The 22,503-nt window shown below is 43.3% G+C and overlaps 3 protein-coding genes across 6 annotated transcripts in view; 1 reads left to right on the top strand and 2 right to left on the bottom strand.

Moving 5' to 3' along the window:
• LOC119466529 (glutamate receptor-interacting protein 2-like) overlaps positions 1 to 9,515 on the top strand; it is a 69,005-nt gene extending 59,490 nt beyond the window's left edge. The window contains 7 exon segments of the mRNA XM_049656817.1: positions 1,162 to 1,306; positions 2,824 to 2,881; positions 2,883 to 2,970; positions 3,501 to 3,535; positions 3,614 to 3,837; positions 4,887 to 5,553; positions 6,622 to 9,515. Of these exon segments, the coding sequence (XP_049512774.1) occupies positions 1,162 to 1,306; positions 2,824 to 2,881; positions 2,883 to 2,970; positions 3,501 to 3,535; positions 3,614 to 3,837; positions 4,887 to 5,553; positions 6,622 to 6,858 (1,454 nt within the window). The 3' untranslated portion in view covers positions 6,859 to 9,515.
• LOC119466528 (DNA replication licensing factor mcm2) overlaps positions 1 to 22,503 on the bottom strand; it is a 44,589-nt gene that overhangs the window by 6,260 nt on the left and 15,826 nt on the right. For 2 of the 3 annotated variants that reach the window (XM_049656796.1, XM_037727053.2), the window contains exons 12-18: positions 21,480 to 21,644; positions 19,393 to 19,467; positions 19,004 to 19,096; positions 14,399 to 14,569; positions 13,467 to 13,649; positions 11,960 to 12,115; positions 10,524 to 10,674 (exon numbers count right to left, since the gene is read on the bottom strand). In XM_049656796.1, the coding sequence (XP_049512753.1) occupies positions 10,564 to 10,674; positions 11,960 to 12,115; positions 13,467 to 13,649; positions 14,399 to 14,569; positions 19,004 to 19,096; positions 19,393 to 19,467; positions 21,480 to 21,644 (954 nt within the window). In that variant the 3' untranslated portion in view covers positions 10,524 to 10,563. Of the gene's footprint in view, positions 1 to 10,519; positions 10,675 to 11,959; positions 12,116 to 13,466; positions 13,650 to 14,398; positions 14,570 to 19,003; positions 19,097 to 19,392; positions 19,468 to 21,479; positions 21,645 to 22,503 lie in introns of all 3 variants that reach the window. The other variant, XM_049656795.1, reaches the window with a different exon arrangement.
• LOC125940532 (tigger transposable element-derived protein 6-like) lies at positions 15,316 to 18,420 on the bottom strand. 2 transcript variants are annotated; one of them, XM_049656811.1, is made up of 2 exons: positions 16,609 to 18,420; positions 15,316 to 16,569 (listed from the first exon to the last, which is right to left on the bottom strand). In XM_049656811.1, exon 2 carries the CDS (start codon positions 16,518 to 16,520, stop codon positions 15,507 to 15,509), a length of 1,014 nt encoding a protein of 337 aa, XP_049512768.1. In that variant the 5' UTR covers positions 16,521 to 16,569; positions 16,609 to 18,420; the 3' UTR covers positions 15,316 to 15,506. The 2 variants fall into 2 exon arrangements, with proteins under 2 accessions (XP_049512768.1, XP_049512767.1); XM_049656810.1 differs by having other exon boundaries at positions 15,316 to 17,456; positions 17,593 to 17,665.

Here is a 22,503-nt window from a genome sequence, read left to right as displayed (position 1 = left end):
GTACTAAGCTTTGGACGAGTGTTAAAGAACCTCTGGGGTTAAAAAAATTGGAGGACGCTTAAGCTTCGCCTTTGAGAGTAGAACGCGATAGCGTTATCGAGACCCGTTCGCATCGCATCGTTCGCACACGACAAGTAGGCTTCATTCACTGCAACACTGAACGTGGTAAAGCCAGCTTACAAAGACCAAGCTTACACTGATCCCCAAAGTCGGCTTCACTTTTAAACTGAAATGCATTGCTGGAAAGACATTTTTCCAGGGGCAAATTTAAGTGGTCTTATATAGAAATGTGAAGGCCCTAGCACCTTTTTTTATTATTTTATTAATTGTTCGCTATTGCCCCGACGCGCGCAGGTCTGGTAGAAATGTTGGAAAAGGGGTTTGTGTTTGAGTTACCTTGTAGCAGAATTAGGTTTTCTCGTACATTCAAACTACAATCCGACGACGAATCCGACACCGAATTTTTCTGACGAATTTCACTGTGAGAAATTCAATTTTTGTTCACCAAAACCTTGCACCATGTGGAGGGCCTGCGCGGTCGATGTGGTTGATTTTCTTCACCACGCGCGATCACACGCTGGTTGCCGACGCCGGATTTTCTGCAACATGGGGCCCTACACACTATCACATTAAAATTGATCCAGAGCCCTTGCAGTAGAGCGCCCCTCATTTCCTATTATATAGCTCTGGGACATCAACCAATCAAAATCAAGCTATGGTCAGCTTCACACAACCAAGTGTTGGTAAGTCTGAACCAGCGCATCCAAAAGTTAGGAGCAAAATTCCCTTTCAAGTCTAAGCAAATATAAAATTTTGTATTTTCTGTAAATGTAACCTATTGCATATCTGAAGGGCTGAAAAAATAAAAATAAAAAATGTCTCAGTACAGCCGACTTGAATGCTAAGGCTCCAGCAAACTGAGTCAATGCAAACACTCTGCTTCAGAGTGCACACTCAGTTCTTGATGATCTACTACAACTAATTGAGAGCAAGTTGTTCACTAACAGCTCCTATGGCTGACAGCATGCACAACAAGGAGGCAGATTAAAATATTCAGCTTGAACCACACTTGCTCAGTTATAATGCTGAAGCTCAGATATAGCTGCTACATATACGCAATTGAACAAACATGTGCATAACATGTACAACATCTTCATGCAGAGGAACCAGATGCAACGGGAGCCGTGATCTTCACTGTGGAGTTGGCCAGACACGGTGGGCCGCTGGGCATCACCATCTCGGGAACGGAGGAACCTTTCGACCCCATCATCATATCGGGACTCACCGAGGGAGGCCTCGCAGAGAGGTGGAAACGCACTTTTGTAAAAGTTTCACACAAAATACCTGAATGTGGCGTAAGTAAGAGCATAGCTATACATAAATCTCGGAGCTAAACCGCTGTCCGATTCCTGCTCAATTTTGCAGTGGGGTCAGTTTAATGCCACATTTGTGAGAACTACCTATTACTTGCCCGTTTAGCTCACAATAATGCCAAAGTGTGCACATTGTCTACAGCAATGGCACTAAAAAAAATTTCGATATTGCTGAAACGCAATGTTGGCACAATATGTCACCGCTGTAGCAAAAGGCTTGTTTTGTCGTAATGTAGCTTTTTTGCCTGTGAAATTAACCCCGAGTTCTTGGTGATCTGATAGCTGTGAACGAGCTTTGCCCTTGTGGCTTTCCCTTCACAGCCACAGAGTTGCCTGCAAGTATTGTTAATAAGTCGCTAGGCTGCTGATGCTTTCAAGCCAGTCGTGCGCCCAGGTGACATACCGCTGGATTCACGTCAAGTTCGAAGCATGCAAACCAGGCATTCAGCACAGCAGGTGACATGAAGAAACCTAAGTTTCACAACTTAGGTTTGTAAAGTTACAAGAACAGGTTCACCTTGGGCAATCACTCAAAGGGGACCCTGATCCCAGTAGGAAATTCGCAGATTAAAAATGGGTTGGAGCATATACAGCAGGCATTACCAAATTATGAGCGGTGGCTTACCGCTATCCTTACAAAAAAAAAGTCTACAATCATTGCATTCTACCAATACTAACAAATAGGACAGAAACTTGGAGTTTAACAAATAAGTTTGAGAAGTTAGACAGTGTAAGGAGTGATGGAATGAAAAATGTTAGGCGTAACATTAGGAGACGGGAAGACGGTGGGGGTGGATTAGAGAGCAAACTGGGGTAGCAGATTTTCTAGTTGACATTAAGAAAGAAAAAATGGAGCTGGGCAGGTCATGTAGAGTGGATCATTAGAGATAGATTGGGTGCCAGGGAAGGGAAGCACAGTAGAGGACAACAGAGAATTAGGTGATGCGATGAGGTTAGGAACTTCACAGGCACGACTTGGAATCAGCTAGCGCAAGACTACAGTAACTGAAGATCACTGGGAGAGGCCTTCGTCCGGCAGTGGACATAAAAACAGGCTGATTATCATGCTTCAAACATGCACATGAGATGCCCAGTGGCGCAGATGACACATGGCAGCGATAACACAAGGAGTTAAGCCTGCATTCATGACATATTACCAAAGGACAGCCCTATAGTGAACCCTGATTAGAGTAATTAAAGGCGTGCGTGTTAAGCTGAAGAGCTATTTGCTTGAAATACAGGAGCAACAGAAGTGCCATGTAACAACAGATGCAAGAACACGAAATGTACGTCAAGGGCTATGCAGTGGCACCTATTTTATGCTTTGGTGTCTGTTGCTTCGTAACAACAGCTCCTGCTACAATAGGCTGATACGCATTAGTACGTGCACTTCATATGACAAACAATGTGCAAGACACTGCAAAGAGCTCATGCCACTTTTTGAATGCAGGACAGGGGCTCTGCATGTTGGTGACCGAATCCTCGCCATCAATGGTCAAAGCCTGCGTGGGAAAGCCCCTCAGCGAGGCAATTCTTCTGCTTCAAAACTCGGGGGACGTAGTAACACTCAAAATATCCAAGTCCCCAAGAAACCAAGGTACAGGTGAATATTAGTGTATGCCCCACACTAAAAGAAATGCACCTCTGAAATCTCAGTACTCATTCTACCACAAGACAGATTTGGCTGTTTGCAGGTTAGATGTGGATGTGTAATTGGATAGATACCACGAAAGAAAAATTCAAGAGATATATGTCACTTGGTTAGAATGTATGAACTGCTCAGGGTAACAATGCCATGTTTAAAAGAACATTCCATTTGTGCATGATGTACAGACCGAAAAGAAAGAAAAATAATATTTCATCATTTTACGCACTCTCTTAACTAGCATAAAATATTTCTATTTTACTGCAAACCTTAGATTTTCTTGTATTTCTACCAAGATGACGCATATCTAGCTAACAGAACAGCAGCTCTGGGGACCTTTCGGTAAACTTGTTGAGCACCTTGAATATGTCTTAGTACTTGAGAACATGGCAGAGGTGAATGGTTTTATGTGTGTGTGTGCGTGAATTTCAATTGGTATGTATAAAGCACACAACTTGTAGTGAGCTGGCCGACCTTTCCAGGTCTGGATGCACACCGGATCGAACGGCCCAAAGAGGTGAGCCCGGCGCTTCGCAGAAGCTTGGTGGCAACGCCGACACCAAGTGCCAAAGAGCCTCACCCCTCCACGTTTCAGCCCGAGCCCAGCGGCTTCCTGAACCTGTACGCCACCCCTATCCCAAGCGTCGACAGTGCTGTCGAGTCATGGGACAGCTATGGCGGACTTGAGGCTGCTGCGGCTGCAGCTGCGATTGCCAACGGATCTGCGCCAATCCAGAATAAGGTCTTGCCACCTCCGACACCTGATCTCAGTCGTCGGGAAGCAGGTACAGTAGGCTATGATAAAAACTGCACGACTCTGTTTACTGTGTTGGTTCCCGCATGTAATACAACACCAAGAAGGACCACTGAAGATGTGAGCACACCTCCAGTGGGCCTGCGAGAAGCAGCTTTCGAATCCATTGACAAGAACTAGATAAAGCCATTCTTGTCATTGAGGAAGTAGAAGTGCTGATATGACTGCCTTTTATCTCTTTTTATGCACCTTTTTCTTTTCCAATGTGACTTCTTCCTGCTTTATATATTTGGTGTACGCTTGCGAACGATAGACAGATGCGCAGTTGTTTGTCCTTGTATTGGTGTTGGTACGGAATACAGCAACGTAAACTTAATCATGTACCAAATAGCCCCAGTTGACGTCTTATTGAGAGTTAAATTAAGTTGAGGAATTGATGAGAGCCCGTGACGTTGCAGATCCATTCGCATGGCATAAATAAAGAACACGAATCATAGCAAAGGATAAAAGAACTTATGTTTGTAATTGCGAACAACGCTCCTGAGCAGGATCAAAAACATCTTTCATTTCGCGCTGTGGCCCAGTCCTGTCTTTTATCTACCCCATCAGAGAAACATTGCACGAAGTCAAACCCTGCGACTACCACGCTGAAATCTGAAGCTCTAGGCTTTTTTAAAGGCCAGGCACAGCCTATTACGAGGGCCTTCGGAGCAATCTTCAACTCAGCTGCCATTGCTAACTACTGTCTCTGTATGGCACAAGTACCAGTACACCTGGTGCACATTAAAAAAAACATGTACCACACTGGCACCGACGTGAGTAATCATTATAATTGATGGCCTAACCTAACTGGTTAGATAGTTTTGAAGGAGTCTCATTCGATCTGCAATAAGCTGGAACATCCCCACCTTATGATAAAAAAGAAAGACATTTGAAACAGTTCCCACTGACTTGCTCAAAATTATGCTTTTTTGTACCAAGGCAACCTTTAACATAATGCAGCAAGATGCCCAGTAACTTTCAAGTGCAAGTGCGTATATGACGATTTCCACCATTTTCTTTCAATATGCAGACTGTTCCAACAACTGCGGCCCAGCCGTCTCCTCCGCAACAGTCCCTGCCCAAACGTTTCTGCTGAGCTCAAGTCTTGGGAGAGAGAGGTCTGGGGTCACCGACCACCACCAAACCTCGCAGCTCCTGGCCCAAGCACAGCAAACCCTCAGGCGTTCATCCAGACAAGCAACCACTCGGCAGCATCAGACAGCGGCTCTGCAGACTGGTCAAAGGTTCTCGAAGACCTCGAAACGTGCGGACAATCCAAGCTGCTACGGCAGATCGAGCGCAGCATCATGGGAAGCTTGCCTTCCATTGCACCCCTGCCGCACCCAGACATGCACCTCCCGAACCCAGAAAACCTTCAGTACGACGACCTCTACGGGTTCCAGTCTCGACTTCAGTCCGACGACACGTCGACGGAGTGCGAGTTCCAGGCTGTTGACCACGAGCAAGCGCCGTTCACGCTGTCCCCGTACGAAGTGCAACATGACGGACAGCGCCACGATGGTTCCGTGACACCTTATCCCAACTACGGTGGTCGCATGACCGCGCCCATTCCCATTGAGGTGCACAGAGTCACGCTCTTCAAGGACAAAGTCTACGAGGACTTCGGCTTCAGCGTATCCGATGGCCTGTATGAAAAGGGTGTCTATGTCAACCGGATCCGACCGGGTGGACCTGCCGACATGAGTGGAATACTCAAACCTTTCGACAGGATCCTACAGGTGTGTTTCTAAAGCTATGATCATGCTAAGGTGAAGCATAAGCTGTGCCGCCCTTATATTAATAGAGCAAACCACACTTCCATTTAATTACAACATACCTCTACAGTTTACTTGGCCTGCTATGTTTTTAGTGCGTTTTATTGTTAATTCCTAATTGATACAGTACTTCCAGTTAATGTGAATATTTTACTTCCCAGGGCAAGCACAGTATTCAAGTACACTCAAACCCACTTATGATGTTACCCGCTTTGACAGTATATTGGATATAACAATGAGTAGCTGATGCACCTGGATTTGGCATACCCTTTCTTTTTCCCAGCAGACACCCAGTAGCCAGATTAAACTGTTTTAGCCAGTAATGCAGCATGGGAACATTGTAGTAAGTGGTTCATTTTACCATATAACACGCACAAAAGTTCACAGTGCTTGAGCTGATCATTCTTGCATCTGAGTATTGTTAAAACCAGTGATGCTATAAGTGGGTTGAGCTGTTCTCTCTGTCTTGATTAAAATGTTTGGATATTTGTCCCCTTTGCTTTCTTTCATTCAGCCCGTTACAACAATTATCGGTTATGACAATGGGATTTTCTTGGCACCTTAATATTGTTATTAGTGGGTTCAACGGTAACATAATTTTGACAACCAAAAGTGGTTACAGAACATTAGAAATTGGCGTACTGAAAAATGATCACAGAAACGCACTTACTACAGATCTAAGCCAAACATCTCTCTTCACACAAAGCAGCAAATATGGGAAAAAAAGGTAGAAAGAAGTGAAAAAATGAAAATAAAAAGAGAGTACATTCGTAAAGCCATTTAAAGTACCTTCAGGCCTTACACTACATTTTGGCCGTATTGTACAATTCAAATACTAAAGAATTAGCACGATTCTAGCTCTGAATAGTCAGACTCTGCTCACAGAAAGTAGCGCATGTGTCGGAAGAGTGCCAATGCTTCATATGCAAAAAACTCCAGTACTACAAGAAGATAAGCCAAGCAAACCTTTTACATAAATCTTCTGTGAACATAAACACTCCCTTCAGCAACCACTTCAAATTCTCTTTTCAGGTGAACGAAACCAAGACGCACGACTACGACTGCTGCCTGACTGTCCCTCTCATGGCTTCTGCGGGAGATGTCGTCGAGCTCATCGTCAGCCGACCCGCCTACATCAATGGCAATTCGCCGCATAGAAACTACGAGCCCTCATCGTTTCACCCCTGGATTGACGACAACGACCGTGAAGACTGTTCGTCACCTCAGGGTTCGCGGCCTGGCTCTCAAATATTGACTAAAACCCTATGAAACTTGCCTCGTCACCGCTGCAGGTCTCACAATGTATGAGCGAGAACAAACGATACAGATGTATAACGGGCAGGCGTTTTGGTCCAAAATCACAATGAAGGTTGTGAACTAACACGGGTAGAAGAGAACTCATATACACCACGCGTGTCACAAGGGATGTCGTGCTTGAGATAATCATTTTTGTTTTTCGAGGATGAAATGGTTTCTATTCACAGCTGGTGCAAAGAAATGCTGAATAATAATGTTGTTACATTTGCATTTTATGTTTTTTTGAGGTTTAATTATGCTAAGGCTACCATTATACCAGTCGTTTCGCTTTAACCTTAACAGAATTTTAAAACGTTGCTTGTTGCAGATAGCACAATTCTACTCCTTGGATTACTGAATTCTGCTCCTGGATTACTCAAACAGACGGGCATTACATGAAATGAGAAATCACATTGCTTAAATGGCAAATTAAAAATTACTGTGAATTAACAGAGCACATCGGGATGAGGACAAGAAATGACGAAGACAAGCGCAGTATTAAATTAAGAATTTTCCCCAATTACCTTTATAATTACAGTCAACGTCCAATTTTTTGGACTCCCTAGGGGTCGCGAAACCTTCCAAAAAATCAGGCAGTCCGAAAAAATGAGAATGCATGCCTTTTACTGTCCCCAAGAGCTCAAATCGCCACAGACACGTCCGAAATAGCTCTTAAAGGCTGCCAGTACACTTATTAGGCGTATCGGCACTAGTACTGAAACAGGAGATGGCGGGTGCACGCGTGTATAATTAAGGAATACATACTCTGTCCCGTGACAATTGCTCCTTCCCACTCTTGGTATGCTTCACCGCAATACTCCGGTTTGCTTCGCCGCGAAACACTGCTGTATTGAGGCGAAACTTACTTTCAGAAACCGCCATTATGCAACGTGTCGTGCTTTCAGAGCTTCGAAGCCATTGGCGAGGCTTACAAAGACGGAGTCATCACCATTGCTGACAGGAGCGAATTCTTTCAATGAAAAACGCGGCACCGAACAGCAAGAAGCTTGGTAGCAAACGTCGAAACAGCTAGGCCTAGCGTTGCCTTGGTGGTGGCTTCAGCTTCCCGAGGATGTGTGTGCAAAAGCGCCAGTTCAAGCTGGTAATATAATCAAAATGGCAGCGGTGGTGGCTTCAATTAATGCCATTTTGGACCTGTGGTCACGGCAAAAAGTCCGAAAAATTGGATGGCGAAGGGTTCTAATGTCCGAAATTTCAGACTTTCTTACAGATTACTCTACGTGGTAGGTGGCAGTGCCACAAAGGCGTCCGAATTATCGAGCATGTCCGAAAAATCGGGCGTCCGGAAAATGGGTCGTTGACTGCATTCCCTTTAAGGTACATATTACAATTTACGAATAGAAGTCGGCAAGTTCTCAAAACACGACAGTTGATACAAATTTTAACGCTATCACCAGCATTAAGATAAGCACCTTCACACTTTCAGCAAAATGTACTGTTGAGCAACCTAATTTTCTAACATCAAGGCACATCAAGGCATTTCGTCACACAATACTGAAGGCATATCGCGAAACTGGTGTCAGCCTCAGAATGCCTGCCAAGAGTTTATGCCCTGCAAACTCATCGACTCCAATTCATAAATTTCCGTAGGTGTGGAAAGGGATTAGATAAACAGTTAATTAATGAAACTTGATCAATTATTCAATGTATTTTCACTTTTTGCATAAGTAACATACACCGCTACGAGTAATCCAGCTCAGGCGATAGAATTGTGCTCGTAAGAGATTTTAAAGAATTCTGTTGAGATTAAAACAAGACGTCCTATATATACACACAGCTGCTTTTGCCTACATTGAAGCTGTTACTGCGCATGTTGAAGCTGCAGATTTTTATGAACGTGAACAGAGTGGAGGACGGCCATTGTTGGGCCAAAGGATTGTCAGACAATGCATTTACAGGAGTGAAAACTTCTCTTTTGCCGAGAGAAACCTTCAAGACCACTTTCAATGTAGTAGTCCAGCAACCAACGTTCAAGCCAAACTACGAAGAAACTCAGCCAACAGTGATGAGACCATGAAAGGTACTGAACAGCCACACCACAAAGCCAATTACTCCTTTCTCGCCTCTTCACACCGTAGCCTCCAACTGTTTCTCGATTTTTACAGTGCTGTCATTCTACATAATGATGTATCCGCACTCAAGGTTTCCTCAATTTTTATTAGCTTGTACATAAATGGTAAGCAATTTTGCTCAGCACTAATGAGAACAGCTAGTCATTGAAACACTGATCCGTGTTTCAAGTTTGATCATCACCTATTTACATGAATACAAAGGCAGCGAGAAGGTTATGCTGCTTTCCAGTGTTATGATAAAACATCACCACATGTACGTAGAAACGCTTTGCTCACATCGGTATCTTCACCGCAACAACTGAATAAACGGAGCTGGAAGGTACAAAAAGCGAATAAATAAAAGCTGGAGGCCTGTTTCACCAAATACACAAGGATGGTTATTCTGCTTGGTATTTGTTCAAAGTGCCTTTCAAAAGCTTGTCTATCCAAAGGCAAGTGCTGCCATGTACGTTTCTGAAGAGTAATTCACGAGCTTTGCTGATGTACAGTTATTTGGTTGTCTAGAGTTTCATGAAGCATGGAAATAAAGAATGTGTTTAAAGCGAAACACAATCCCAGTCCTGTTTGCTACCTGTGCCGCCGTAAGGTGCTGTCGGGTTATAGTTAGAGCACCATATGCACAATGCGGAAATGTGGGTTCGGCTCCGGCCTGTGGCAAAAGTGATCTTTTTGTCGAGCTTAATTTTCCTTTACATTAACATTTCTACATTTCAATTAAACATAACAGTGAACTTCCCCTATGCGTTGTCTGGTTTCATTAACTGTCACTTCGTACAACTGTGCCAAGATCGCGAAAACATCACATTTCTAAGACTGACATTTTCAAAATATGTAACTCTTCTTGTAACTCATCTGTAAAGTTACTTAAGAGGAGGCTTTAGTTTGAAGCTAAATCTGATGTTCCTGCTCAGTTACATGTTAAACACAAATGCTCTCATTGTCTGTTTTGTCTCAGTATTTCCAGTTTAAATAATTTTTTTTTTAATTCTAGAGTTAGAGAGTTGAAAAATTGATGCTTTCAGTTTTCTGAAATTTAGCTATCTTCAACAATTATTGCAAAAAAACTGATCGGCCTCAATAATAAAATTTGCTGCCTACAGTGGGTATATTTAAAGAGTCACTTTTAATAACCCTTTAAGTGTCCCTGACGTACCAGTATGTTTTCGCGTTTCTGTCCCACCATGACGCTGACATTAGATAGGAATGTGAGGACCATACTAAGAGAGCCATTTGCTATCAGTGCAATGTTTTTTCCATGTTGCATAACCAAAATTAAACCATTGTGTTAATTTTATACTATCCAAGGAAAAAAACCTGACGATGGAGGTGCATCACCTCTAAAGAAACCCAACACAGAAAGGGTTAAATGAATCAAACATCATTCAATTCTGTGTAGCAGATTCTGCGCCCAATTTCTACATTCCCATGTGCTCAGGTAGGAGCATGCAAAGGACTTTCAAAATGGATTCAAAAGGAGTTGTACACACAAAATGACATTCAGCTGCTGCCACAGTTATGGTGCAGTTTTCAGCAGGTTCAACTTACATACAGGTTGTCTTTGAGCACTTCTGGACGGTCATCGCGCTTAGAATGTCAGAATGACAAGGTGACGCCTGGCATCGTGCGTGAAGTGGTGAGAGCTGAAGAGGTCGCTTTTGAAGAACGGCGTGAGGTTGGTGATGTTCAACTGATGAGCCTGGAATTCGTGGGAATCAGCATAAGCACAAATAACAGTTGGTGTCAATTACTATCCAACATTACGCACTCAGTGCCTTCTGAACTGCCAAAAAAAACTGTTAGCACAACTTGGCACGGAAGCAAAATTGTACACTGCACTACTGCCTACGGATGCCAAATGAGAAATCACAAAAAATTACAATGGCAATAAAGTGGCTTCCAAAACACCTCCCAGAACACCTCTCAAAGCACAACTGTTATTTTGTGCTTTCTGTTTCCTTATCAATAGGGATGTGTGAATACCGATTCTAACGGTTCTGATGCATCTGCATAGAAATTTTTGAACACAGAATGGGAACACACGAAGTTTTGCTTTCTCCGAACCATTTCAAAGCTGCCGTGTGCTGATAGAAAGCTATTTTGTGTGTTCTAAAGGTCACGGTTCTTATCTGCAGGGTGTTAACATTCTTAGGTCACGATTATTTGCCCACAGCTGAGCAGGAAGTTGAGTAGTGTGCCATAAGGCAGTCGAGAATCGACCTCAGCACTGCGTTAGGGCTAATCACTAGGGCCAACGTTTTCTTATGCAATGGAATCTCGTTGACACGATCATCACGGGAACTGGAAAATAAAGCATATCATCTGAGATCGTATTATCCAACATATGATCCAAACAAATCATATTATCGGGAAAAGTAAAAGAAACGCATTATACCGAAAAACGTATTATGCAGAATCGTATCAAGATCCCACTGTATATATAAAAAAATACTTTACATAGAAAGTTGATATTTGCTGGAATATTCCACAGGTCCTTTGCATTGTAAATGCATATTCAGAATATTTTTTATTGAGTTTTTTTTTTGTGCAAAACAACAATGACATTTTTAAATAACTTTTTTTATACAATATTTTTGTTTGATGTTTACTTTTTCTTTTTTCAAATTCTTTTAAACAAACATGTCGTGTGGTAGTAGTACCATCGGAAAGAAAATTTCTTCCTTTACAATTTCATACTATACACTTTAGTATCAAGCATGCTCTCTGATAGGAAAAGTGCTTACTGGACTACCCAAAAACTGCTGCTTTTCCCATGGACAGGAAAGTGTTAAACCAATATATGAAGGCTGCGATTATAAATGTAACCAACAGTTGCTGCTTGCTGGCCACATTTTGCTCCAATGTTTCATTACTATAGCTTCGGCAATCACTGAAATTCGATTTGTTCACATAAAATGACTTTTAGTTGAACATTTAGCTAAAACGACAGTATTTAGGAAAAGAGATCTCAAAAATAAGTGCACCTTTTCTTGCAAGTCCTTCTCAGAGATTTCAACAACTTCTGGCTCGGTGCCGTAACGACTCCGCGTGAAGTTGATCTGTTCCTGAACCAGCTGCTTCAGCACAAACAGCAGCAGTTCGTTGTTGTCCTTCTTGAAGCTCAGGTACCTCTGGAATGTCTGCAAAAAACAAAACGAACAGTGATGATAATTGTGATGATATGAGCATTCCTTTCGAAAAGAAAAGCAGTGATATGTGCTACCAAGCTCACTGTTTTCATGTGCCTGGTGTTTACAAATAGTTAATTATCTTTACAGACTAACCTACTTTATCCAAAATAGAAGGTCAGCTTCATTCCGATCTTCCAGCCATGTCTTACTTGTCTTGATGACAGACTGTTCCCTTTTACTGTCCTTAGAACCTAACACATCTGGAAGGCCAATTAGTTGCACCCTTATGGCTGGATGGATACTCTAACATTCTACCAGAATATGCTCAATGGTTCCTGGTGCAGTTGTCGCAGTGGCCCCTAATGGTGGCACAATCATCGGCAATAACGAGCTATTCTTTACCAAGCCAACCAGGTCAGAGATAATGTGAGTATTCCGTTCCAATTCCTTTCATTTTCAGGCGTCGTCAGTAGTCTGAGTGGTGCTCAGCCTATGTTATCACCTGCACTAGCCGACTGCAAGTGGTGGATGGTTAAAAAAAATACTACAATCGAGCAAAAAGAATCCTTACAATTACACAGGCCCAGAGTTTAGCCGAATTTTGACCTATACAACCTGATAAACATCTAAAATACTCATTTTCTCAGCAGAGTGTGTCAGAACCATTTGCACAAGCACGTTATGCATCACTGGCCAGTTGATCCACCGGAAGCCTTTTCTTATAGCACAGCTACACTACACTGCCATTGTTTTTGGTGCGTGAAATAAATTTGTAATAAAGAAAACATGCAATACAAGGTTATGAAATCTTGATTTATCTATGTACCTGTATAAGGCATTATCAGTGAACAAGCTGACAACTTAATATGTGAGTGGTTCTGTGATAGTATGTGACAAAACGTTCATACAAAGTCAAGACTGTTGCACACTAAAGATATCTACTAGACAGTAAATTAGTACATCTCACTGCTGCTCAATTCTTTGCTGCTTTGGTTAGTAATCACGAATGCTTAATATTATGGCAATGCAACACAACATTAAGAGAAGCATGCCGGAGAGTTAACAAGGTGTCATGTTACCATGAAACTAGGGACAAGGTGCAAGAACTGTGGGAACATGGATAAATTCAGACTAATGTCCATCGAAATTTTCTTTAAATCATGAAATAGTTCCTTTTTCCTTACCAAGACCACTCTGCAAAGGAGGCACAAGAACAAAGTGGGAAAAGTAGGGAAAAAAAAAAAAAAAATCTGACATTACAACAGACTATCAAGCATCAATCCTCGTTTCATCTCTTGCTGCACGGTGTACTTTACTGTCACATTCTGCGCACACCTCGTACTATGACATCACTGCTCACCTTGGCCATGGATCGCATGACGCTGTACTTCTGGGTGTTGATGAAGCTCTCGAGCATGACGCGGATAGCCATGTTCACGTCCTCCTCGAGCACATGCTCACGCAGGTGCAAGCGCGCGTGTGCTTCGGCCAGACGGATCATTGACTCGATGTGTCGCACCGTGATTGGCACACTTCCTGTGGCCTGGTAAAGCAGACGAGAAAAAACAAGTGATCGTGTAAGAGTACCAGCGGGGCTGCCTGGCGGTTGTACGCCAACTTTTATCATGGGGACTCTTAACTTGAACGAGTAAGTGGATGCATTAGCCTTTTAGGGCTAAGAACAGTACGCGTAAATCTGCGAGTGTTGCTATGTAAGGATAGAGTTTGGTGATGGGATGTTGAAATGAATGTCAACAAAACGACAACACTTAGATATGAGAAACTATTGATGCACCACAGCCGAGCCTGTAATAAGGAACTAATGCACGATTGCCATAAACTCTACAAATCAAAGTGTGCCCATAGCAACAGAGCACCATTGGCACTGCTTCATTCAGTGACAGCAGGATACTGGCAAAGGTTTGAGCAAAAGGTAAGCCCCGAAACTACGAAAACCTTGTAAACACGTAAACCAGTATGTAGAGAAAAACGTACAACTTGGCGCGAAAGTGTAAAGGCTACCAGTCTCGTAACCAGAGAAATCAGCTCATGTCATTCATGCTATGGTGGTTGAAGCAGCCTCACAGCAGCTGACAGACGGCAAGTGCACTGCCCACAAGAACTAACAAGCTACTTGTACTTATAAAGCAGCGCTGCATATTCCAACTAGCCCCAATGCAAGCCTTAATCTAGCAAGCTAAGACGACGAGTGTAAGTGGTCTTTACACTTTTGTGATGGACTGTACAAAGCGAAAAAGGAGATAAAAGGTGCAAAAACAGGAGACAGCTCACCATGGATTCTCTTCTCAGTTCACTGTACATTCGAGCCACCTTGTCCTGGTCCATCTGGTGGAGCTTGGGGTGCACCTTCTCACGAGCGTACAGGATGTACTTCTGCAAAAGATCCTGCGGGATCTTCTCGGGGCCCGTGTCACCGCTCTCCTCACGTTGACTTTGGTTGTCCTGCAGTATATGACCACACACATATCGCATTCCATACTAACATACACACTTTTTTGGAGAAAATGGTACTAAAATTTGCCTGCGCGTTATGACTATGAAACCGAAACCGTGTTCACGGCTTTCACATACGGTCAGAGCCAGCATCATTGCCACTGTCATTGACAAACGTTTTCATATAGGTTAGCAATGGCGATGTGCAGCTTTTATTATGAAAGCTTATTAAAGAAAATGAAGTAATTTTACATTTAGTAACAAGAGAGATGTATTAAGTTTTTGGCATTCGGGAGACTTGGATTCTTTGCAGAGCGAAATAGTGAAGTTGTTAGTAGAAGTGGATGCCACCATCTCATTTACTCTGGTTGCAAAGTTGTTCCATGAGTGCCGAATATCAAATGAAATGGACTGTATGGAGGACAGCATGTTATGGTCTGTAGACAATGGTAAAGTGCTTTCTGACAGTGACAATGGTGGTCATTAAGTGTGAATAAACTTACATTCTACGAAAGTAAATTACACAGGTAACGTACTATGACATCACTGCTCACCTTGGCCATCGATCATGTAACGCTATACTTCTAGGTGTTGATCAAGCTCTCATCTGATGAAGCTTTATTTTGTGCACGTTTGATTTGGGTACACATTGTTTTCTTACTCTGAACCCATACAATTGAGCAAGCATTATTTTCAAGAAGGTGTGGGGGGGGGGGGGGGGGGTGCGCATCGGAATGGAGTAAATACGGTACAGTTGAACCCCTTTATAAGAGACACGTACCGGGGAGCAGTTTGTGTCTCTTATATGAGAGGTCTCTTATAAGCAGGGTACCAAGTTCTCATTTTCTAACCCGCCCTTATTTCGATATTGGCACCGTACAATTAAAACAAGCACAAAAGAAGGCTATAACATGTTGAAAAAAGATTTATTATGTGACATTTGTTGTTAAACTTTGTTAGTACAGGTGAAATAGTTCTCAAGCTTGGTTTGCTTCATGGCTGCATTGACGGTGTTCTTCAGAACAGCTTCTTCCAGCTTGGTGACAAGGCTGAGAGATCCTTCACGATCACTGGTCCAAAGCTGTATGTGCTGACGAACTCGGCCAAGTACTGTCATTACCTCCCCAGAAGTCATTGGTGCTGCACAATCACTTTCGTTGTCAGACACATCTGTGGCACTGTCTTCACTTTTCTCATCTTCCTGCACCATCCTGATTATATTCTCATCACAGAGGTCTTCTGTAACAGCAAGACTGTCATCCACTTCAACAAAGCCTTGAAATGTGCCCGACTCATTAAAGTTTCTCTGAATGATTGGCCAAGATTCTGGCTCATCTACATAATCAATGTCGTCATCTGCAGTGTCCTCTTCTGTGTCTTCCTGCTGCAGATTAAAACCTGCTTTACGGAAGCACCCTCTCACAGTGCTGCTCTTAACGTCGTTCCAGGAGCCATACAGCATTGTAATTGCTGTCCTCAAGTTGATTACTGTTTCCCGCTTCTGCAGCATATCAAACAGCAGCCGCTGAACAAGCCGTTCTCTGTACTTTGCTTTAACAGCTCTTATGACCCCTTGATCCAGAGGTTGTAGCAAAGACGTGCAGCCAGGTGGGAAGTAGCTCAGCTCGACAGCTTTCAATGGCGGGGCTTTCATGTGTGCTGAACAGCTGTCTAGAAACATCAGAATTTTTCTGTTTTTCATTGCCATCTTCTGATCAAAACTAGTAAGCCATTTGTTGAAAATCTCAGCTGTCATCCATGCGGCCTTATTTGCAGTGTACTCTACATTGATAGAGTAGTTCTTTAGGCAGCGTGGTTTTTTGGACTTGCCAATAACCAGAACTTTTTCTTTTTCAGTTCCGTCCATATTAGTACAGAACATGGCTGTAATACGGTCTTTTGACCTTTTGCCTCCACTGCAATCTTGGCCAGCAAGGCAAAACGTTTTTCCAGGAAGCATCTTGAAAAAGATTCCTGACTCATCCAGGTTGAAGACATCGCAAGCCTTCCTTCCTCTCAGCAATGTCGGCAATGTCCCGTCTTTCCACTGCCTTACGGCATTTTCGTCGGCAGCTTTGCTTTCGCCGCAAACAGCTTTGTAGCTGATTCCATGCCTACGCTTGAAGCGGTCGAACCATCCTTGACTGGCCTTAAACTCAATGCCAAGGCCAAACGCAAGCTGCCTGGCTCTGGCTTAAACCAAAGGTCCGCTTAGCGGTATGTTCTTGCTCCTCGCATCCTGTATCCACAGAAGAAGCGCTTTTTCTAAGTCAGGATGAGATGACTTACGCAGTTTCGATCTGCTTGCTCCGGTTGGCGCTTCTTTTAACAGCTTCTCTCGTTGGGTCCAAATCCCGCCGACTGTCTTCCTGGACAACCCAAATTTCCTGGCGGCGTCAGCTTGCTTCATTCCGCACTTTATATCCATAATGATGTCCAACTTTTTTGCGACGGTCAGGAAAGTACGGCGCTTGACAGAGCTGTTCTCCATACTGATGCGGTGACAGGCAGGCAACGGCTCTCCGCGTCGAAGAAGCACGTGAAGATCAGTTGCACATGGATAGTCGCACAACAGCGCACGAAGAAAAAAAATTGGAACAATAGGGCGATGGCGATGCCGATTTGGCTATACACTATGGACAGGGTTAATCGGGTCACCTGCGGGCTTGCCGGGCGACGCAAAACCAAGAAATTATAACGAAACTAAATAAAAAAATATACAGGGATGTATAAATGGTGAAAATGATGGGTAAAATAGACGATTTCTAAAAGCATAGCCTTCGAGATTTGTTGCTCGGACCATTGTCGCCCATAACGACAACCGGCTTGTTTTTATTTTGACTTGGCTATTGTCACGCTTTCTGCTGATTCTAGCTCACTCAAGCTACCTCGGAATCTCCGCCGCTTCGGTCTGAACTGAACTTGTGGCCGTACCCTTTGTAACGGGTGAGCAGTATTCAAACATACTCAGACCAAAAACTCGGTGGCAGAGGCAATTACCGCCATCTATTAGGCGAGCGAGAAAGCAAAACTCGCTCTTCTATGACCTCCGAGATTTGCGCGCGCCGGCGCATATCTTGGAGGTCATATCTTTCTTTTTTTTTTCCACGCCTCTCCCCGCAAACACACTCCCCTCGCCACCCCCTTATCTCCCACTCTCCGGTATTTCCGTGCGCGCCCGCCGCCATGCCGGCGGCTTAGTTTTGTTGTCACCGAACAATTCCGAGAGTTTGCCCTGCTCAAGTGCCTGCACGCGTAGTCGCACTCGTACCTCTGGCCGAGGAAAAACCAGACAGACGTTGAGGCCTGGTTTTTTTAAAGCGGGCCCGCTTAATCTAGCGGGAACAGGACCAAGCGCCGCTGGCCTTCGGTCTTGTCACAGCCGATTCGTTGCTTGCGCACCGGGAGCATGCTTGCGTGTCGTCGTCTTTTATGATCGGATCACTGTGGTGCGTAGTTGCGCGCTATGTACGCTTGGCGGTAAGCTTGAAGTGCTTCTCAGTGAAGCATTCCCATTGCAGTGGTTTTTAACCGTTTTTTTTTTATTTTTTTTTATTTTTTGCTGACTGATCCACTATGCGCATGTCTGTCGCTTCCTTTTGCTTCCACAACGGACGTAACTGCAGTCAGTGGCCGGCGGTGCATTCATGTAAGGTTAGAATGTCTGTTACAAGCGAGGTTATTGACCAAAATTCACGGACAACTTGTCCTTTACAACCGATTGACTTCTATATCCGGTGTCTCTTACAAGAGAGGTCTAATTAATGGGAGAGATAGGGCGGCCAACCATGTGTGCGAATAGTGTCTATTATACCCGATTGTCCGTTATATCCGTGCCTCTTATAACGGGGTTCAACTGTATTCGTGTTTACAACCTGTGTTCACAGCCGAGGATTTCAGCAGAATGAGAAACTAGGAAATCTGCCAAAGATGAATACAGGCTGTAGTAGGCACTCGTGAAGTGAACGGAACAGCAGATGGCATTTGAACTGGAAATTGCTTTTGCGTGCGCACACTGTTGCCGGTCTCGCCGCTTCTTGCTACGCTGACATGCCGTTCAATCGATGCTTGTGCGATAAAGTAAAAAAATTGCAAGGGTGTACACGCAGCAATGCGATGACAAGCTTTTTGCCTACTTGTGAAATCAAATTACTTATTTTCTGGCAATACAATATTTTGGACCCCTGGTTATTCAGATTTTTCGGCGAGTCCCATTGAGTCCGAATTATCAGTCGACAACTGTATGTGATAGTGGGACATCAAAATCACATTCTCAGCAATGCACAACTCACGCCTGAGGTGTGAGTGAAGTGCGACTGTGTGCGTCTTGAGCAATGTCGTGACAAGGCTCTCAACCAATGTCTTGTCTACGAGGCAGAACCTTCAGTGTTCAACGTCATCGTCTTTCACTACAAATGGCCAGGAAACAGGGAGCAAGCTAACCTGTTCCATTGTCTCATCAGCATCTTCTTGAGCGTTTGCATTTGGATGGTGACGAATATGGCTGTCAATGACAAAGCGAGCAAGCTTTTCATCCTGCAAAGAGAAAAAGAAAATATTGCTATGTACCAAACACACAAAAACAGAAAGTAAATGATTCGCAGAACATTTTCTTGGGAAACAATACTCAGTAAAAATGTAAGTATGATTGTCATAGAACAACGATTACATTATGTTTGTTCAACGATGCCCAGGTACCCAACGAGCTGTCATCATTATATGTTGTCGGAGCTGGCAACCCTTTTGTCAATGACTGTTTAAGCACATGTATGCTTCATAGACGACGGACATTATGGTACCCATAAGCTAATGGGAGAGTTTCGTCTGCTCACCTGAATAGGGTCCACTTGATCTCTCACAACACAAAGTACATCAAACCTAGACAGGATGGGTTCTGTCAGATCAACCTAGAGAGAGGAAGAAAGAAAAATAACAAAAAATGAGGTCACATAACGTCATGCTTTCACAGCAAATGCCATTAAGATTAACAAGGCAATCAGTGACAATTTATTAAATGCAAATTTTCTGAGGCTCCCTGATTACCTGCACCTTTGTGCAGTTTTATCTGTGGCTGAAAGATCAACCAGTGAATGTAAACAAAAACATTTTGCAAATACTTTGGTGAATACAATGGAAATATCTAGAGGTGTCCTAATGCCGAACAGTAGATTCCAAATTGAATATTGAATCAAATCAAGAAAAAAAAAATGAATATTGAATATCAAAAAATGTAACGAAGTTTAATGCTTAAAAATTTTATGCAAGCAAACATCGGGCTGCACATGATCGAGAGCCTACTTGCATAACTAGAATGTTGCAAGTTATCAGTAACTTGGGTTCCTAGGAATCGAGATGTACACTTATTAACTCTTATTAGAGAGTTTTAGAATAGGGGCTCCAAAAGTTTGGGGCCCCAAAGAGCTTTGCGGGTGTTAGCGTTGGGGCATACAGGAGTGAAGTGTTTTAGAATAGGGCTTTGCGTTTGCGAATAGCATCTTGCGTTTGCAGCGCCACTACGGTGTCAAAGAAAAACTATTATAAATATTAAAATAAACTATACCATTTTATGATAAGAAGAGTAATTTTGACTTTCATGGTTTTGCGTTTAATTACAATTGAAAGGTTATTCTATTAGCAGCAAGCGATTTGTTGCGCTTTATTTTGAGTAACGAACTTTACGTGCCTTGACCAGCCAAGCTAATCCACGTTAGGCCTACGAGCCATGAAATCGATAATAGAATTCGGGATCAGCGGCGTCTAATGAATCAATCTTCATTACAAACGTTAGTTGAGAGAACGCGATAACCGCAGTCACTTCTCCTAGCTTACGAACTTCACGCGTTACCATGAATCAAGCCCAGTTTGGTACTCGGAGAGCCATTGCTTCGATGGATGCCGCCATGTTTGTTGACGCAAAGCTTTTGGGGCAGTTTTTGGGGCTCCCGCTTAATCGGTGAAATAGCATGCCCGACGCAAAACCAAATGCAGTTTGCGTCTCACGCATGCGCAGTGGTGTCGACGCTATTTCTTTGGGGCCCCTATTCTAAATCTCTCTATTAACTCTTTCCGTACCATGCCCATTCAGCATCGTTAGCCCACTATCGATGGTTTGAAACGCTGCTTTCGAGACCTTCTGTTCCGCTCACAGACACACTGCACCATCGGACGTGAAGGAGGAGAACGATATTTTTGTTTTCTAAGCAGCTCACTTTTTTTCCTGCCAGGTGGCATTTTTTTAACACGCTCCGAAGTTTTGCAATCGTCAAAGTAAAAAGCAAAAATGACCACCTCCAAGAGCGACGCGCACTTCAAAAGATCGCAGATCTTGCGATTCCACTGCGTCTGTGGCCGATTTTATTGATGGATCGTACAGCAGTGAGTCTGAGGATGCTGCTTTTTCGTCGGACTTTGAGAGCGATGACGACGCAAACCAGCCCAGAACATTGACGGCCACAGCTTGACACGCCCACCTGTAGTGCTTGCATAATTTTTGTAACATTTTTTTCTTAGTAGATACAAGCGTGTCTTTATAGACTTTGTTCAATTATATCTCACAATCCCGATTTTGGCAATTTATATCATTTTTTATTACATACATTTCGTTAATAAAGCTTTTATGCGTGACAAGTGCATTCATTCTGCTTTTTGTTTATGTGTTACATAAAATATTGAGTGTAGTGGTTCCTTCAGAAAAAAAATTTTAAAATCTGGCTTAACCTACAAAAAACACCTATTTTCCCCATGGTAGGGAAAGAGTTAAAGGGAACACCAAATTAGTATTCTAGCAATTATTACAGGTCAGTTCCTATATGGAGGTCAGGAAATTATTTTTCATCAATAGAATGTCTGTTCAATAGAATCAAGTGTGCTTTTCCCCCTTAAAGATAGTATACAGGAAAGCATTGTGAACATGACGCACGTTTTCGGCGAAGGTCAAAGATGGGTCGTAGCGACCACCGATGGGGTTGGCCGCGGCAATGACGGCGCAACGTGCTTGGAGTGAGGTCACGATGCCCGCCTTGGAGATGGAAATGCTCTGCTGCTCCATTGCTTCGTGAATACTCGTCCGGTCTGCGTCGTTCATCTGCAAGCAACATTTTATCACACGTGCGAAACATTTACAGCCACGAACTGGTACTGGGTCTCATTGATTTGTCGGGCCGCACTGTTCAGGACTGCCAAAAACGCTATTACACAAACGCTCATTGGCTGAAAACACCACCTCAGGCAGTTCTCGGCAGTCGGAGACGACAGATTGAAGAACCCCACTGCTACCATCATTGTGCAGCCTCTTGTGGTAAGAAAAATGCGAAGAAAACTTGCTCATTTTTAACCACAAAGTGCAAGGGTTTGAAGGGCAGAATTATTCACACACTTGTCAAGATATAAACCTGGTTGTACCCACAGCAGTCCCCATGAGAGAAAGAATGACTTAAAGGAAAGTTGAAAAGGACCACAGCAAGGTAACTATTACTGTGCACTATCATAAAGCACTAACTACACTATTGCATTAATTTCTTAATTTAACAAGCCAGTTATGACTTAGTGCAGTTAGACACCCCATACCAACACTTACTTAATACCACAACAAATAAGCTTTAAGCAAAAAAGTTTGCAATTTTAGTGAATTGAACTGTACACAAAGAAACGGTGTCTCTGAAGGGAAACATGAGAAGAAAGAGCAGCCAAGCAGTCAGCAAAATCATGCAATTTTCGAACAGTTCGTTGAGGGACTAGCAAGTTCAGGTAGTGTTATAAACTGTCATGATGGCACGTGACCCACCCATTCTAAAGAAACCAATGGCTCGCCCTTGCAAGTTCTGATAACCCCATCCAGCGCCGAAACAGAAAAATGTACGAGAACATCCCTTGAATTCCTTGAGATCACACTAACATGTCAGCCCTGAGGTATTGGTGTGAAATTTAAGAAAGGTAAGTTTGGC

Source organism: Dermacentor silvarum, chromosome 10 (genome assembly GCF_013339745.2).
Source record: "Dermacentor silvarum isolate Dsil-2018 chromosome 10, BIME_Dsil_1.4, whole genome shotgun sequence".
In the NCBI taxonomy this organism is placed as follows: domain Eukaryota; kingdom Metazoa; phylum Arthropoda; class Arachnida; order Ixodida; family Ixodidae; genus Dermacentor; species Dermacentor silvarum.
This window is presented reverse-complemented; position numbering and strand designations above follow the sequence as displayed.